General features: G+C 38.4%; 1 protein-coding gene across 5 annotated transcripts in view; it reads left to right on the forward strand.

Annotated features, from left to right (window-relative positions):
• The window catches only part of SIPA1L1 (signal induced proliferation associated 1 like 1), a 223,719-nt gene that overhangs the window by 134,724 nt on the left and 72,505 nt on the right, over positions 1–16,490 (forward strand). For 4 of the 5 annotated variants that reach the window (XM_065635160.1, XM_065635164.1, XM_065635161.1 and 1 more), the window contains one exon: positions 8,594–10,414. In XM_065635160.1, the coding sequence (XP_065491232.1) occupies positions 8,917–10,414 (1,498 nt within the window). In that variant the 5' untranslated portion in view covers positions 8,594–8,916. Of the gene's footprint in view, positions 1–7,150; positions 7,203–8,593; positions 10,415–16,490 lie in introns of those variants that run through there. The other variant, XM_065635163.1, reaches the window with a different exon arrangement.

The raw sequence follows: 16,490 nt of genomic DNA on the forward strand, positions 1-16,490 counted from the left end.
GTGCAAAGTATATGTAGTGACTTACTGAATCGGCTGCTATGCCTTCTACAGGAACAGTTAGACTGAAGAAAAAATGCTATTTCATCTGGTTATAGTTTTTATTTGCATGTATGCATAAAACAGGACCTGGAAAACACAAAAGATGGTTCCAGACAGAAGATTGTGCCCAATGTTCAGTTTCCCACTTTGGGGTGGTGTATACTGGAGAAATTCAGCATACAGTAATCTGTCAACATCAGTAAAATAGTGGTCTAGATGTTTGGTAGTGGTTTAGAATCCTTTGCAAATTATTCCTGCTTTCATATAAAATCTGTTGCTTACTAATTTTTGGTTTTATCTTCTAAGATCAGTATCTAAATAAGAACACAGTTATAACTTTTTCTTTAAACACTTTGTTTTAGCTTCCTTTTATTATTAAGGGGAATGTTATATCTTTTTTTTTTTATTCTAGACTTTTAAATCAAGTTATTTATGCTAATATACCAGTATTCTTTTGAGGGCTTAAAAGTATAGTAGTGCCCAACTTATCATTTAAAAAAAGTAAATTTGCATATTGTTGAAAAGAAAATTACTGAGTTTTCAGGGTTTTTTTTCCCAAAAGGATTTATAGTGGAAGGCTGTGGAGGGTTCAGCTGAGTGCATTTCAGTTTGAATGTTCCAGTTGCCCACAATCATAAAAAGTCGCAAATATTGTCCAAGTTTTTGCTTAAAAGTCTTCCTTTTGTGAAAAAATCTTCCTTTAAGGTTTTTAATTGACTTCTTTCCTCAGTGCTGCACGCTTCACTGTATGCGCCAATAACTTGTAACAAGCTGCTGTACTTGTTGCAAGGATTATTTGAGGATTACGTGCTTCCTTGTCCAAACATGTGAACTGTTAAAAGGTTCTGTCTCTTACTCTCTGTAGCGCTTGAATGACTTTATAGTCTGGACTATGATTTTCGGTATCATTATTTTTATGCTCTCTTTACTTGACAGAAGTTTGAATACTATGAATACCTAATACGTTTCTGCCGTGGAGCCTATCCCAGGTTATTAGGTTCTGTAATTCAGAATTTCCTGTAAAACACATGATGAAAATTCAGTAGTGTGAAGTTTACATTTGTATGATTTTCTTCATATAACAGTAGTGAATGCAGATTCATTAAGCATGTAAAATGGTAGTAGTTGTAGGAACTACTGTTTGAATGACATCAGGATCAATTATAATGTTTGCTTACGTTATATTTATGTACTTCTGTCTAGAATATTCTCAGACTTGCTTTTGAGTGATAGCATTAACATCTCGTGTGTAAATATATGTAGATATATGTATACAAAAATATGTGTATGTACATATGTACACATAAAAGCAAAACACCTTTTTGGGGAAAATACTTTAACTTTGTGTGTACTATCATAAATGAATACCATTCCGATAGACCAATGGCGTACAAGACGCTCTCTAGATGGTTAATACAGGGGTTGCTGGGAATAAAGCTTATTAATTTTAGGTAAATTTTAACTTTCATTTCTGAAAAGCTGCTTTTATTTCTCCCTTGATTTTGTGACCAATCAGCCTGTGGGTAAGCAGCACTCTGTGGAGGTTTGGGAGCTGGATGACTTTCATGAAGATGGCAGAACAGCTTCATGCAATTCTTTTGCCAAATCTTGAGTTTAGGGAGAAGTAACTGGAGTGGCAGAGAAAAGGCATCAAATGGTGTTGGGAAAAATGTTTTAAACACTAGCAAAATGATCAGTTTATAGTTTTTAATAATCCTGTTATTAAATTAGTGACACAGTCTAACACCTGTTATAAGAAAAATTACCTTTGAGTTGCACTCCGGACCACTTAGAAGCAACTGGAAATTTAGAGTGAGAGACCTCAGTTTGGAAGAGGGTGTTTAACACCTCACTCAATGCTGGTATTTGTGGGATGCCACGAGGCACATGGTGACGACTGCTGGCGCTGGCACACGAGCGTGGCCGGCAGGACCGTAGCCGCGGTGCAGCACAGAGGCCACGGGCTGAGCAACATCTCAGCATTGGCACCAGCGTGATGCCAGAAACAAACCTGTGGCCGGGCTGGAGGAGGAGGATGGTGAACGAGCCTTTGTGCTGTGGAAGTGTGAGCAAGGATGCAAACCTCAGGAAAGTGCAGCCGTGGTACTTACTGTAACATACGGCAATTGCACTGAACCGTACCCATGCCAGCAAGTATCAGCCCATTCCCTTTGGGAGCTGTTTCTTGGTCTGGTGGGGTGTTTTTTCTTCTGCGTTTGGTTTGGGTTTGTGAATATTCATAGGTCTCACAGTGTCAGGAATTAGTCATTGGGTTACTTGGGCACTTTGCCACAGATAAGTAACTTTTGCAGGAGTCCACACACCAGAAAGAACAGTCTGTTTCTGGAACTGTTACTCAGGGATGCAATATATCAACAGCTAGAAACTAGAAAAGAAACATAGAAGACAAACATATCTTTTAAAAAAGTAAGGGGGGGTGGGCTGTAAGTAGAACTCTTTTGTAGTTGCTAAAAATTTATTTTCTTGAGAGATGGTATCTGGGAGCTAGAATGTTTTACTCTCATCTTTTGGCACTGGTTTAGAGTTGCTTCCTAGAGAGCAAGTGCTGCTATCAAAAATAAACTACTGCTGTTAACAATTCAATTCCAGGAATAGAATACAGTATAGCATACAGTAAGACTTGTCAGTGTCTTTTTTTCAGATCCAGTAAGCTAGCTTCCAAGAAAGGGATTCTGTATTTAATTAACTAAATGAGTGACACTGGCACCAAAATGGAACGTAAGTGTCGAAGTGGGAACGACCACATGTAGGGCCTTTTCTCTGTCTCTTTGTCTGTCTCAGTTAAAAGGAGTTTTAAAGGGTTTGCTTCAGCAACAGTTACTTGTACACTTGAGTGCTGATTAATGGTTACAAAATTAATGTGAAAACCCAGGACACAATTTTGGCTTGAGATATTCTAGTGTTTACATGGAGGCTAATGAGTGGGAGATCACAATGGAGCAAAACGTGCTGAAATGCCCAGGTAGGGTATTATAGTCCCCTGGGTTCTTCTATCTCAATTTGGTAGCATTTATTATGCTTCATTTACTGTCCTGTTATGTCATGAACACTCTACCGCTGACTGCAAACTCGTACGATTATTGAGTGTGACTTCGTGGCTCTCTGCTCAGGGAGCCAGCAGGTTCGGTGCGCTCTGAGCCCACCGAGGGTTTACGTCCATGGTCAGCAGGGCCCAAAACCTGAGCTAGCGAATTCTGCCAAGAGCCACAGCATGTGGGCTCAACCCCAGCACTTCAGCAGAGAATGGAGTTTGGAATAAAGCTCTATTAAATCTCAGCAGATCAGTGCAGGTGATCGTTGTGTATGTGGCAACAGATGGTACTCTGTTTCCTCAAAGCAAAAGTTCTCTTCTGAGGGGAGGGGAGCAAGAAACATTCAGAGAAAAAGGCAGAAACGCAGACTTGCTAACATGTAGATCAGTGGCAAATTTTGTAGATCATAGAAACTGGGGAGGTGGGGGGAGAAGAAAGAAAAGTTATAAGGAATCCAGCTTTCATCCTAGGCAGAGCTGACGATTGTTACCTTCGGTTAACAGAAAACCAGCCATTCCTCGAAGTGTAACAAAAATAAAACTGATAAGCTACTAAAATGCCAAACACTGTTCTTCAAATAGCTGTTCAGTTGATAAAAACTTCCTCTGAAATATGAACCTTTTGACTTTACTTCAATTACAATGACGAAAGTAATCCGAGGAAGAAAAGGATAAAGTTAATAATAGGTAACCACATAAAGCCAAGTCTTTCTGAAGATTAAATTGAATTTTTCTCCAAGGGATTCATTTTATGAAATTAGACATTATCTTGTTCATATAATAACTTAATTGTCTGATAAATGAATGTTCCCCACCCCCAGGATTTGATCTGTTTTAATTCAGGTAAGAATTTGTGACACAAATAGATAAAAAGCTTCCATACATAAAATATTTTTAATTGTTCTCATTTGTTTTGTTTTTTTTTTTTTTCTGGTTTAAGAGGAGCTTCTAGTTTTCACGTTTTATGGCAATGCCAGTTCTTTTCCCAGTGAAAGTTAATGACAAGGGTCACTGTCATTACTGTGTGTGTTGCACTGAGTTTCCGAAGTTGGCTAAATTTCAGTAAATTCTGTGGAACAGAGGTGACTTCACGTAGACAGTTTTAAAACTTACTTTCTGTAAAATGCTGTTACAGCTATACATGCTATTAATTGTTCCTTACCCTACAGTTGTCAGTATTTTGAAATATCCCTGGTAATATGTTGCATTTACTGCCATCTGCTATATGTTACTGTTTCAACTGGGGAGTTGGGGGGTTATGGAGGCTTCACAGAATGGAGACATTTCTAGACTTTGAAAACTGATTCCCTTCTTCCCAAATTTTTAATTTATGAATTGCCACTTTTTAATGAGGGCTGATGGTGAAATATGAAGTCTTTTTTCTGAAATATTATGAATCATAAATAATTTTGTGCCCCCAAATCAATCTCTGTTGACATCAGAGTATTAGGATAATTAGCATCTGTGATCCTACAGTCTGAAGTCTCAGCATGTTCCCAGCAGATAACAAAGTAATTATTAAATCTCTTCAAGTAAGACTCAGTTGTAGGTAAAATCACTATTTTGTAAGGAAAAAGAACGTGATCCACTATAAATTAAATCTAGGAAAAGCTGTAATAGAAGGCCTCTGAACTGGTGTCTCAGGCTTGATCTCCTTTTTTCCATTCATCTGAAAAAATAGTTGTCAAATTATCTTATTTGGTGCTTTTTTTTTTCTTTTTTCTTTTTTTGACTATCCTGAGCTGATTGTAATCCAAAGGCCCCTGGATGAAATCTTGACTGGTAGGTTTTCATTTTCCTGGTGGCTAACTTCAGTCATAAGGAATAAGAAACCAAGATCTCTTGACTTACCTGCCTTTTAAGAATGACATAGGGCTGCAAAACTATTTTGAGATTCATCTACAAGAATGCTTTAAGTTTGATCAGAATGGTCCTTTGTCCTACAAGCTGGAACCCCCGTTTTAGAGCAGGGAGGAAAGTAATGAAAGAGGTATAAATAGAATGGGAAAGAATGACTGTGTGTGTGTTTGTAGCTCATTTTCAGTTGAGAATAGACACAAAGTCCTCTGCTGCTGGTAAAAAGCAATGAATAAACTTTGTCCTAAGGATTTGAGAGCCATTTTGAACAGAACCTAGGGCTGCTTTACTAGTTAATGTGTGCAATCTGATAAGCAGATCATTGGTTTTCCAAGCTTGTTCTCTTAACTGGTTTTTAATTGATATAATCAATACTAAATTTGCATGTACCTCTTTTTGTAGGTTTTGCATATGGTTTCAATTTACAGCTTTTTATATGTATCCATTCATCTGAGTATTTTGTTGGCTTCCTCAATAAATTCAAATGAATTGGAGAAACATATGTTTTCTTGGTTATGCTGGTTTGTCCTTACCATGTTCAGTTCATATAGAAATTCATAGCTCTATCTTGAATTATATTTTTTGTATATTGAAATAGTAATGAAGTAAGAACTGCTACTCTTCGTAATTACTACTCTTGTCTTAAGAAATAGGTACCATACTGCCTATGTTGCAGTTGTAACTTATTTTAATAGATTGCTTATTTTGTTAGCAATTCTGCTACTTAAATTTTAACTTTCTGCATGTTTTCCAGTTCATAATACCATCTGTTTATTGGTTACTGATGGTCATTTAAATCAAGTATGATTCACAGTCTTTGCTGTCATGTTTTGCAAGCAATGGATGTGAAAAAATGTTAGAGATTGCCATCATTGTTCCTTTTCCATTACATCTGATGACCAGTGTACCCTGGACCTATGCTTCATGAGTTTAATGTTATCAAATGTAATGTTTTCACTTGATTTTGATTGGAGCTAATTGAACCTTTAAAGATTAGGCTGTTAGGTCTCAAATTAGACACTAGGACAGGAAGGTTTAGGTAAACAACCACAGACAGGTAGTTACAGTCTCCAAAAACTGTGACTTCAGTGATTTAACTCATATGAAGACAGGGACGGGCAAGAGTGGAGTTCAGGTCTTCAGTGTAGGATATTAACTACTACCTTAATCATTTATTGCCTGTTTTCCAGCTGCTACAGCAGATGAAGTAGGACAGCTGCAAAAACCGGCAGAGCATGAAGCAGCTGGTCCCCAGAGTGAGACATCCTTAATGCTGAGCCAGGAACAGATACAGTATTTTCTCTGAAAAATGTGCTGTGTGGTCATGTAACTAATGAGTATAACATACATGCAACAGGTCAAGAATAAATTCCACAGACCACTTAGTTATATTTTTAATATATGATTTTATCTCTCTCTCTCTCTCTCTCTCTCTCTCTCCTTGACTAATTAGGATTGTCATCCTTGGAATTTTTAAAGGAAAAAAAAATGGGGGGACAGTGGGGAACTGGCAGCATTTGGATGCTTATGTGGTTAACAGCAAGCTTGGGAATTTTTAAAGCTGCTGTGTTAACTTCTGCCCTTAAGTTAATGAGAAACTTGCACTAGTAGGTTATCTATTTTTGTAAGGACTGGCACTTGGATGGGGGAGATGTATACTTTGCTTTTAGAGATATTCATAGTGGAAGGGGAATTGTAAAGGACAGTAATCTTGGATTTCCTTGCAAGCTCTGAAGAGGAGCGTGTGGTAGTGGGCACTGTTACTTCAGCCTGGTTTGTGTTCCACCCTCAGCTTGGCTCTTCCTCCACTACCCCTTTTAGCCTGTCTTCCTCGTGCCCTAAATCCTTATCAGTTTTCATTCTGTTTTCCTTCCATTCTGCGTACAAAAGCCAGCCTTTATAGCTCTTTAGAAAGGGCAATGCAACTTTCTCTTTCATAGAGCTTATAGCATAAAGGATGTTTGCTATGCCACTGTTGAAAAGCACAGACAGAACATCAGATGATGTGATGGTGCACAGTGTTTGCATTTTTCCTTCCTTGGTCTGATTGGTGCGTGAAGTTGTTTCACCAGCTTGATCCAGTTCTTGGACTTGGAGAGTATTTGAAATTTATAAAAAGTTACAGCTGAATATTCAGTAGTTTTGCAACAGCTGCATGGATAGATTGCCTTTCTAAAGCTATTCTAATTATACAGGTGGAAAAACTGTTTCAGCAGTATCGTTGCAGAATTACAAGGAAGGTAACTGTGCTTATGTAAGTGGTTGTGCATATACAATAATATCCTACATCACTTGCACTGTTCTTGTTTTGTGTGATGCAGCCAGCGTGCATTTTCAGTATTTCTTATATGTTCAGCTTTGTATAATAGCAGCTATTTCAAAGAGGTGCTGTCTATGGCATGTGAAGTCAAAACAAGCTGTCTTTGGAGGCAGAAAGAGCCCTGGCTTGATATTTAATTACTGTGGAGCAAAGTACTCCATAGTTTTGAGCAGAGAGTGCAGAAAGTACTGGTTTCCCTGGAAGTGTCAGGAAGCCTTGTCTTGTAGACAATGCTGTATTGTCAGCGTGGTGCTGGTTCAGCAGCATCTCTCTGCACACATTTGGCAAATATTTAAAGGCCGTATTTTGTGTGATTGGTTCAGCCTTTGAAAATTATTAACTTCTTTGTGTTAAAGGATGTACACAGCAATGCAAGATTTTATCTTGACAATCTCATGCTTTTGTCTTGTACCAGCAAGGATGGATTATTTTTTTTTTTTTTTAGCTCCTCAAAGGATAGTATACTAAACACTTTGTAATCACTTTGGTACTGATGAAGTACAGGAAAGCATTTAATTTCCGTGCCTTTGTAAAGACGGATTACACAGGAGCTGTGGCATACAATATTTTGTTAGCCAGGGAAATAGATGGAACTTTTCATATGAAGTTATTTAAAAGTATGTGTTTCTGTTTATCTTTAGTCTTTTCATATGTTATGTAATCTGAGCAGAGGTAATATATGCTTTCTGGGCTATCCAGCTAATCTGCAAATAAGGCTATGCAAAACACAGAATAAATGTTATTGACAGCCGTTCTCTCTATTATCATTCCGTCATCTTTTTGTTAATTAGCTTCCTTCCTTTTTTTTGTTAGCATATCATAGTTATTTACATTAATGGAAAAGTTGAATAGGCATTGTTAATACCTAACTGCAGCTGAAGATGTATGACTTGAAAATGCTAAATTCTTTAAAGCATTTATAAACAAAATTTGGAGTCTTGATCTGTTGCCTCTATGGTTTTTACAGGACATGTATGCTGTAGGTGTCCTTCAGCTGAGGAAATTAGCTCTCTACATGTGCTTTGTAAAGCTGTCGACTAACCCAAATAAAAAAATATCATTCATCAGTTAATAAGGGAAAAAAATGTATTAAGATGTGGAATCCAGCTGTAACAGTATTTTTTTCAGAAGGCAAACCAACAATATCTAGAAAACTCTTCACTACTATGTAACATAACACGGCATTTTTGAGGTGATCATCCAGATTTAAAAGCATGTTTGCTAGAAATATTAATTCTGTGTAATAACTAATTTGATAGTTTCAGTTACGAAAAAATTATGTATGAAATGACTAATGCTTTTATTTCCCTTTTTCTCTGTTCCAGGCTTGAAAGCAGCATAAGCGATTGGATTACAACTCTGACATTTTGGAGCACAAGTGATGTTAAAACAATTTGAATGTATTGGAGCATGGCTACTTCTTAAAATGCAAAAGTTAAAGGAAATTATTGCTTATCAAAACCTACTGAATATCTGAATTTTCTAGACATCCTGCATTTAGCTGTGTCCTTAAATGTCCATGATTAAGATCTCATGCAACCATTGTGTATTTTGGAGACTATTCTCCAAAAGAGAACTGTGCATTTAAAAAGCAGAAATGACTGTGTTTCCTATTGGAACTTACTGAGGTCGAACATACTGAAAGATCATGACCAGCTTGAAGCGGTCCCAGACCGAACGGGCTGTTGCCACTGGGGTGTCAGTCGGAGCAGATGGCACCTCAAAAGTCCACTCGGATGACTTTTATATGAGGCGCTTCAGGTCACAGAATGGCAGCTTAGGATCTGCAGTCATGGCACCAGTTGGACCTCCTCGCAATGAAAGTTCCCATCACGTTACCTCTACTCCTGGAGTCCCCAAAATGGGAGTCAGGGCAAGGATTGCTGACTGGCCCCCAAGGAAGGAGAACATCAAGGAAACAAGCAGATCTAGTCAAGATATTGATACATCAAGTTGCCTTGACAGCATGTCTTCTAAAAGCAGTCCTGGGAGTCAGGGAAGCTCTGTTAACCTGAATGCTAGCGATTCTGTCATGTTAAAAAGCATCCAGAGCACACTTAAAACCAAGACAAGACAATCTGAGAATCTAGACTCCAGGTTTCTCACACCTGATGGCTATCCCAGTTCCCCAAGGAAAGCTCTTCGCAGAATAAGGCAGCGCAGCAACAGCGACATTACCATAAGTGAGCTTGATGTGGATAGTTTTGATGAATGTATTTCACCCACTTTTAAATCTGGACCGTCTCTGCACAGAGAATATGGCAGCACATCTTCCATAGATAAGCAGGGAACTTCAGGGGAAAGTTTTTTCGACTTATTGAAGGGCTATAAAGATGAAAAGTCTGATCAGAGAAGCCCAGCCACATCTAAGCTCAGTGAACTCCTGATTGCCAGTGGAAGCAAGGGTTCAGGATTCTCTCTGGATGTGATAGATGGACCTATTACTCAAAGGGAAAACCTGAGACTCTTCAAGGAAAGGGAGAAGCCACTCAAGAGACGCTCAAAATCAGAGACAGGAGATTCGTCCATTTTTCGTAAGCTGCGCAACGCCAAAGGTGAAGGGGAGCTTGGGAAGTCTTCAGATCTTGAAGATAACAGGTCAGAAGACAGCGTCAAGCCTTGGACTTGTCCAAAGTGTTTTGCTCATTATGACGTACAGAGTATTTTATTTGATTTAAATGAAGCGGCAATCAACAGGCACAATGTTATTAAAAGAAGGAACACAACCACAGGTGCATCTGCTGCTGCCGTAGCATCACTTGTCTCTGGACCCTTGTCCCATTCTGCAAGTTTCAATTCTCCAATGGGTAGCACTGAAGACCTGAATTCAAAAGGAAGTCTCAATATGGACCAGGGGGATGATAAAAGCAATGAACTTGTGATGAGTTGTCCTTATTTTCGTAATGAGATTGGTGGAGAAGGGGAGAGGAAGATCAGCCTGTCCAAATCTAATTCAGGTTCCTTCAGTGGATGTGAAAGTGCCTCCTTTGAGTCGACTCTGAGTTCTCATTGCACGAATGCCGGTGTAGCAGTTCTGGAAATCCCCAAGGAGAATCTGATTTTGCATCTAGACAGAGTGAAGAGATACATCGTTGAACACGTAGACCTCGGTGCATATTATTATCGAAAATTCTTCTATCAGAAAGGTAGGTAAATTTTATTTCTCCTTGTGTTTTATTAATGATTTTTTGTTTTGCCAACATACAAAATTCAGCTGATGGGTAATGGTATTTGCAACAATTACGTATTTTTTTTTAACCATCAGTGCTTAAACATGCTATATTTCACCCATCCTATGTGCTATGTCTAACGGTTTTAAACAGTGTTGCAGTAAAAAAATGTTGATGATTTTAGTACTGATATACATAAGAGTTAGTAATGGCTACAAAGTATAAATGTGTTGAAACACAGCTTTGGGAGTGAGCAGGGGTTGGCATTTGAAAGATAAAAAAGAAAGGAAAATCCTAAAATATGAGAACTTGCTTCCCTCCATGTCAAGACTTGATGTACCTAAGGATTTAATGGAATATGCAGCTTGGAAAGTTAGCATTTACACTGATCTTTGGACATTTAAATATCGTAATCATCCGTTAAATGGGGGGTATTTAAGTCAATAATATATATATAATATATAAAATATTATAATATAAATATAATATAAAAATAAAATATTATAATATAAAAAATAATATATATAATATATAAAATAAAGATAAAAATCTGTCTTCCTCACTGTTTTCATTATAGCCACCATTTCAGAAAGAAAACTCTAAGTTGACAGATTCAGCAGAAAGAAACTGTCATTCTATATACATAACTATAAATACACACGCCCAAATATGTTGCAATGACAACAGTGTATCTGCAAAAACAGAATAAAATTCTCTTATCACATGAGGACTGTAATTTCCGTTGGAGGTATGCAGGGAAAAAAAAATCAGATCAAAGCTTTTTTTGTAGAAACAAGCAAAACCCAAACATTACCGAGATACCCCCTCAGCAAAATGATGCTACACCGTGAGATGCAGATCTCGCTGTTTGTTCTTCCTGATTCTGAAAATGATCCAAAAGAGTCAAAAAGCAGACCAGAGTCCTTTAAAGTTTAAAAGAGTTCTGTCCATAGGATTGTGTGCATTGCTGGCGTATCTCCTGGTGGATAGAATTCTTCAAACGACTGACCTGAAGAGCGCTTGTTCCATAGCTACCAATGATCAGGGTTGGGTTTCATCTTAGTGAAAGCAGCTCAAAAGAGCTTGTTTCCTGCAGATGAAAGCAACAGGGATGCGTGGTTAAAATCAGTGGAATGTCAGTTTAAAACAATTTCAGCTTGTAACTTGTGTGTTACAGCTAATAATCTCATCTCCCGTTTTTCCTTTGCTGTGAAACACGTCCATCTATCTCCTCTTCGTCCCTGCATTGTCCCTTGGTTGGGTGGCTCTTGTCACACTTTCCGTAGGCTCCTCTTTCTGCAGCTGTCCTAGGGCTGAGTGGTGCCCTTTGCTGCACGAGTTTTGAGAGTGCAGATCCACATCTCTTGGAGAGAAGGGAGTGAGGAAAAGTGTTGGTTTCCTGAGCACAGTAAGCCAGATGTGCAATGTAGGATGAGGTACGTTTGGAGGGGAGAGCCTGAGATTAGAGCCCTTTGGCTGCGATCACCTTCCTGTCTGCTTCCCTCTGGAACAATTCGATTCCGTATCACTCTGAGTCTTGCAATCAGCAACTGAAGGTGCAGTTTCTTGTTACAGCCGACCTGATTTAATAGCATTTCAGCACTAAAAGGGAAAGACCTTTTTCCTCCCCCTTCCTTGTACCAGTTCTCTTCTGAAAACTTAACAAGCCAGTTCAGTTTACTAACCAAGCAGAAATCTTGCCATCACAATAAATTTACTTTTTATCGCTTGGTTGTTTCTCTCGAGCTTTCCTTGCAGTCAGAGAAGTGCCAAAGCCTAGTGCCAGGTAAGCAGTGAGAGTGAACAGCAGAAGAGGGAGGAGGTGTGAGGGGGATTCCAGCCCTTAGGCAACAGCAATTTATTCGTTTGGCTCATACTTCAGGGAAACCACACCCTCCTGGTACTATAGTGCCAGTCACCGTTATATCTCCGTTTCTTTCTAGTTGTAATGAAGACGAATTAGATAAAATCAAAGTAACTTGGTCCTAAAGATATTGGTGAGGGGTAACCAGATATAAAAGTGTCAGTATGTGTATGGAGTGGGTTTGAAGGGAGAGAAGCAGCTATGATTCTTTTATTTTTTTTTTCTTTCTCCTTGAACCCTGAAACTGGATTTTTAAATTCACCGTGCTCGTGTTCAGTCCAGCAGGCAGGAGCCAAGGCATTGTTCCTACTAGTGATTTCTGTCTGAAAAGAGATGTACTTCAGAAGCCTCATCAGATATACCCAAACCACAGTTCTGCAAGTACCAAATACATTTTGTTGACCACCCCGTGTATTGTCTTTCCCCGAGCAAACTTAAGGCTAATCTGAAAGAGACAGGATAGTGATAAAACTTTAAAAGCAGTGTAATAGGAAAACAAAATATCAAGGAAGTAGTTTGTAACTGAACGTTTTTATAATGTGAAGCAAGTAATGATGCAGAAACTTCCTTGTTTGAAGAGGAGGTTGGATGTTATGGGTGGAATAGACACTGACAAAAGACAGTTTCAGTGGGATCAGCTAGTCACGTCAGCAGACCTTGAGTAATTTTGTAGTCTTAAAAGTATGAAGCGAATAATTCTGGTTCAGCAACAATAACTTGTAAAGATTTCAAACCAGGAAAATTTCACCAAATTGGAGAACTACTGAAGTAATCCGAAAGCTTGTAAAGAATAAAAAGCATCGACCAAGGAAACTGTAATCCTTTAGTTTTTCATTCCAATTTGACATAACAAAGCAGATAATTTGGGACTAAGTCTATATCAACAAAGAACTGCCAGTTAAAATTATCATTGATTATGTCAGTCAGCATGATCTATGAAAATTAGGTCTAGTCACAAAAAACCCTCACCCTGTTAATCTTTCGTGTCCTAGAAAAAAAAGAAGCCATTGCATTGATGTAGTCAAGTTTAGTTTCTCCAAGGTAATTTGGTGAGATACTGACTTGACCAAAATCTTTAATTATATGGAAGTAATAGCTCATTCTTTGCGAGTATTGTTAACTTGAATAATAGATGCATCTCAAATTTTAGCAGTGTACGGGGGAGGTATCAGTGATCTGGAGTATTACAAACAGTGCAAATTAATTAAAATATCTTTAGTTAGTGTGAAATATTTGCGTGTGACACGAATGAGTCTTGGATGAGTTCATTGAATGCAAATGGATGAGCCTTTGTAAAGGAAATACTAAGGTGAAATCAACATGTTATTTGACCCTTTACAGAGCAGCAGTAAAATTATTGATAAATAATATTCTGGCTTGGTGTCCAGACTTCTAAATGTGAAAATACTGGTGGAGACAGTTTAGTGGGGGTTAGAGAAATGGTACAGATATTGGGAAAAGAACTTTATAATGGTAGATCCCAAGGTTGGATTCAGCTCCTGTACTTTACATCTGAGCTGATTGCGTAGAGTCCCTTTGTACTCAGTGGAGAGAAATGAACCTTGCAGTGCAATAGGCACTGCAGTCGTACATCCCTCAGGTCACTGCAGAAGGCTCATACGCAGCTGACTCACATGGTGATATTATACTGTAAGGAGACTAATGCTGCTCTTATATAGAAAAATATATATTTGCAAGGAGACTATTTAAAGGTGTATTTCAAAAGGTATATTTGGTAGGGGGACTTGTAATTAGAAGTCCAAGTCTAGACATCTGTAAGCACTGAGATACGTAGTAATGCTAGTGCTAAAACGAGAGGGGAGTGAATCCAGCACAAGAACAAATTTGTGGAAGTTGCACAAATTTCACGTTGAAATAAGATAAAGTTTTGAACAAAAAGGATAACTATTCATGGGAAAAATTATTAAACAAAGTTGTTCATTGTTTGAATTTTACATGGCAGTCCTGTTTTTTTGTATGACTTTTCCCCTTCTCTTAAATTCAGTGCCTGAAAAGACAATTTCTGACCTGTTTAAGTTAAGATAACAAGATCTCTTCTGGCATCTCTGTTTCTTAATGTGATATCTTTTAAGATGCCTCTTTATTGAAGGGGTTTTCAGTTGGTATAGATGTAGTGGGTAGCTGGGTGGAGTGAGCCTGGCTGCAGTTCAGTATTCCTGTGGTTTCTCACATGTGCTATTATGTATATGTGCTGTTGGCTCTTGCTGCTTGGTTGTGTCAAAGAGCAGCCCTGTAATCTGTCTGAACTACACAAATGAGATCATTAATAACAATAAAAGTGTTTCAAAGTATGCTGGTACAGGGCAAAATTTTAAAAATCTGTAATTACTGAAATAAAATATTTATCTAAACATGATGCTTCTAGGAAGGAAGGAAGAAGGAAAACAAGTTGGACTTGTTTGGTTTTTTTCTTTTCTACACAGTGGCACCAAATGTAAGGGCAGAGGGAGGGAAGATTTCAATAACCTACCTGTCAGTTTTGAGTTACTTTCTGGACTACTTTTTCCTTGTGTAGCATTCTAACATTTTTCGTTTCTCCTGTGACTGTGGTTAGTATAAAGACTTGCAACTAATCTTCTAAGAAAATAAATGTTAAGACAGCCGATGGAATTCAGTTTTGGTAAAAACATTTTTTGACAGAAAGAAGAAACAAGTTGTTCAGGCCTTACTGAAGTGTAAGAAAATGTGCTTTTTGTGAGAAAGTGAGATTCTTACTTAAATACATAAGTTTCTATCCCCTGCAATTTATTTTGTACTATGACCACAATGCTCCCATTTATTAAAAAAAAAAGGGGGGGGGGTGGGGTAAGGTGGGAAAGGGGCAGAGGGAGAAGTAAACCCTTCAGCTCACTGCTTCTGGACATAAAATTACAGTTCCAAGAGAAGAGTCGTCTTAGGTCAACCCAAAACTTCTAGTCCTATGATCTGGCAAGGGCCAGCAGCAGATACTGAAGGAAGAGCAAGAAAAGGGCAAAGACACAGCTATACTTCCTGGTGTACTTTCCCAGCCTCTGGAGATGTGTAGATAATGGACCTCTTAACCTGGCGGTAGTATCATTTGTATTTAGTAGTCTTTGGACTTGTCTTCCAGGCATTTACCCAGTTGTCTGCTACTCTGGATAAACTCGCAGCTCTCAGTGCTCCTGCAGCAGCAGGGAGTTCTGCAGCGGGTCTACGCTGGTCATAAAGAGCCAGTTTTTAATGGCTTTGTCTGCTGGCTCCTGAATCAAAGCTAGGACCATCAGATTACACAGTCTGACTGCTAGGTGGTATAGAACTGGTTTTCTCACCTTTCCTTGCTACGTGTTATTTTATAAACCTCAACCATATTATCCCCCTCAATCACATTCTGTTGCCCTTCTCTGAGTGTTTTCCAGTTGGGATCAGGGCACGGTATTCAAGACACAAGCGAACTGCAGCCTTATGTTGTATTGTTATGTTTCCTGTTTTCACCTTAAAAATTCTGAATGTCTGGCCATAACTTATCTTAGAGACTTGAATTTCTTTCCCATACATGACTAAAAGCTTTGCGTATGTGTTCTGGATGAAGTCTTATAAATGTTTGTACATTTAGCTAACAGGTTAATTATTAGCCATAAAGTATTTTTCAAGGACAGCCATGCTTATTAGCCTAACTATAGCTTGATATGAGAGACTTATTTATTATTGGTAATAAAACCATTGGAACAGAAATATTTATTTCCATCAGCTTTTCCAAGTGCTGCTCAGAAAAGCGAGCACATCGCTCTGGAGGAGCAGTCCGTGCTCTCTGCCCCCCCAGTCGTGTCTGGGAATTACAGTTCTCATGGGAAGAACCAAGAGCATCCCATTAGCTTCGGTCATCATCAGGTGGTGGTCACTAACATCGTTACCATTTAGGACAAATTTGAGTTGCCATCTCAGAATGAAAGAGTTGACTGAGAAGTAAATAGATTTCTGAGCTGCTTTTATAGCAAATGAGCTGTTGGTCAGCTTTCCTTTAGCTGTTGGCAGCCAGTAAAAAGACCCCGATGGTTTATATCACTGCATATTCTGTCCCCAGATATTTGTCCCAAATATTTTTAAAAGTGTGTATAATCTGTTCTAATGACCAGGTATAAGCAATTAATTGTTTCTCTTTGGTGTGGATTTATAAATTAACTTTTGGCTGTTGCTAGTTATGTCTTT

This window comes from Caloenas nicobarica, chromosome 5 (assembly GCF_036013445.1).
Source record: "Caloenas nicobarica isolate bCalNic1 chromosome 5, bCalNic1.hap1, whole genome shotgun sequence".
Lineage (NCBI taxonomy): Eukaryota > Metazoa > Chordata > Aves > Columbiformes > Columbidae > Caloenas > Caloenas nicobarica.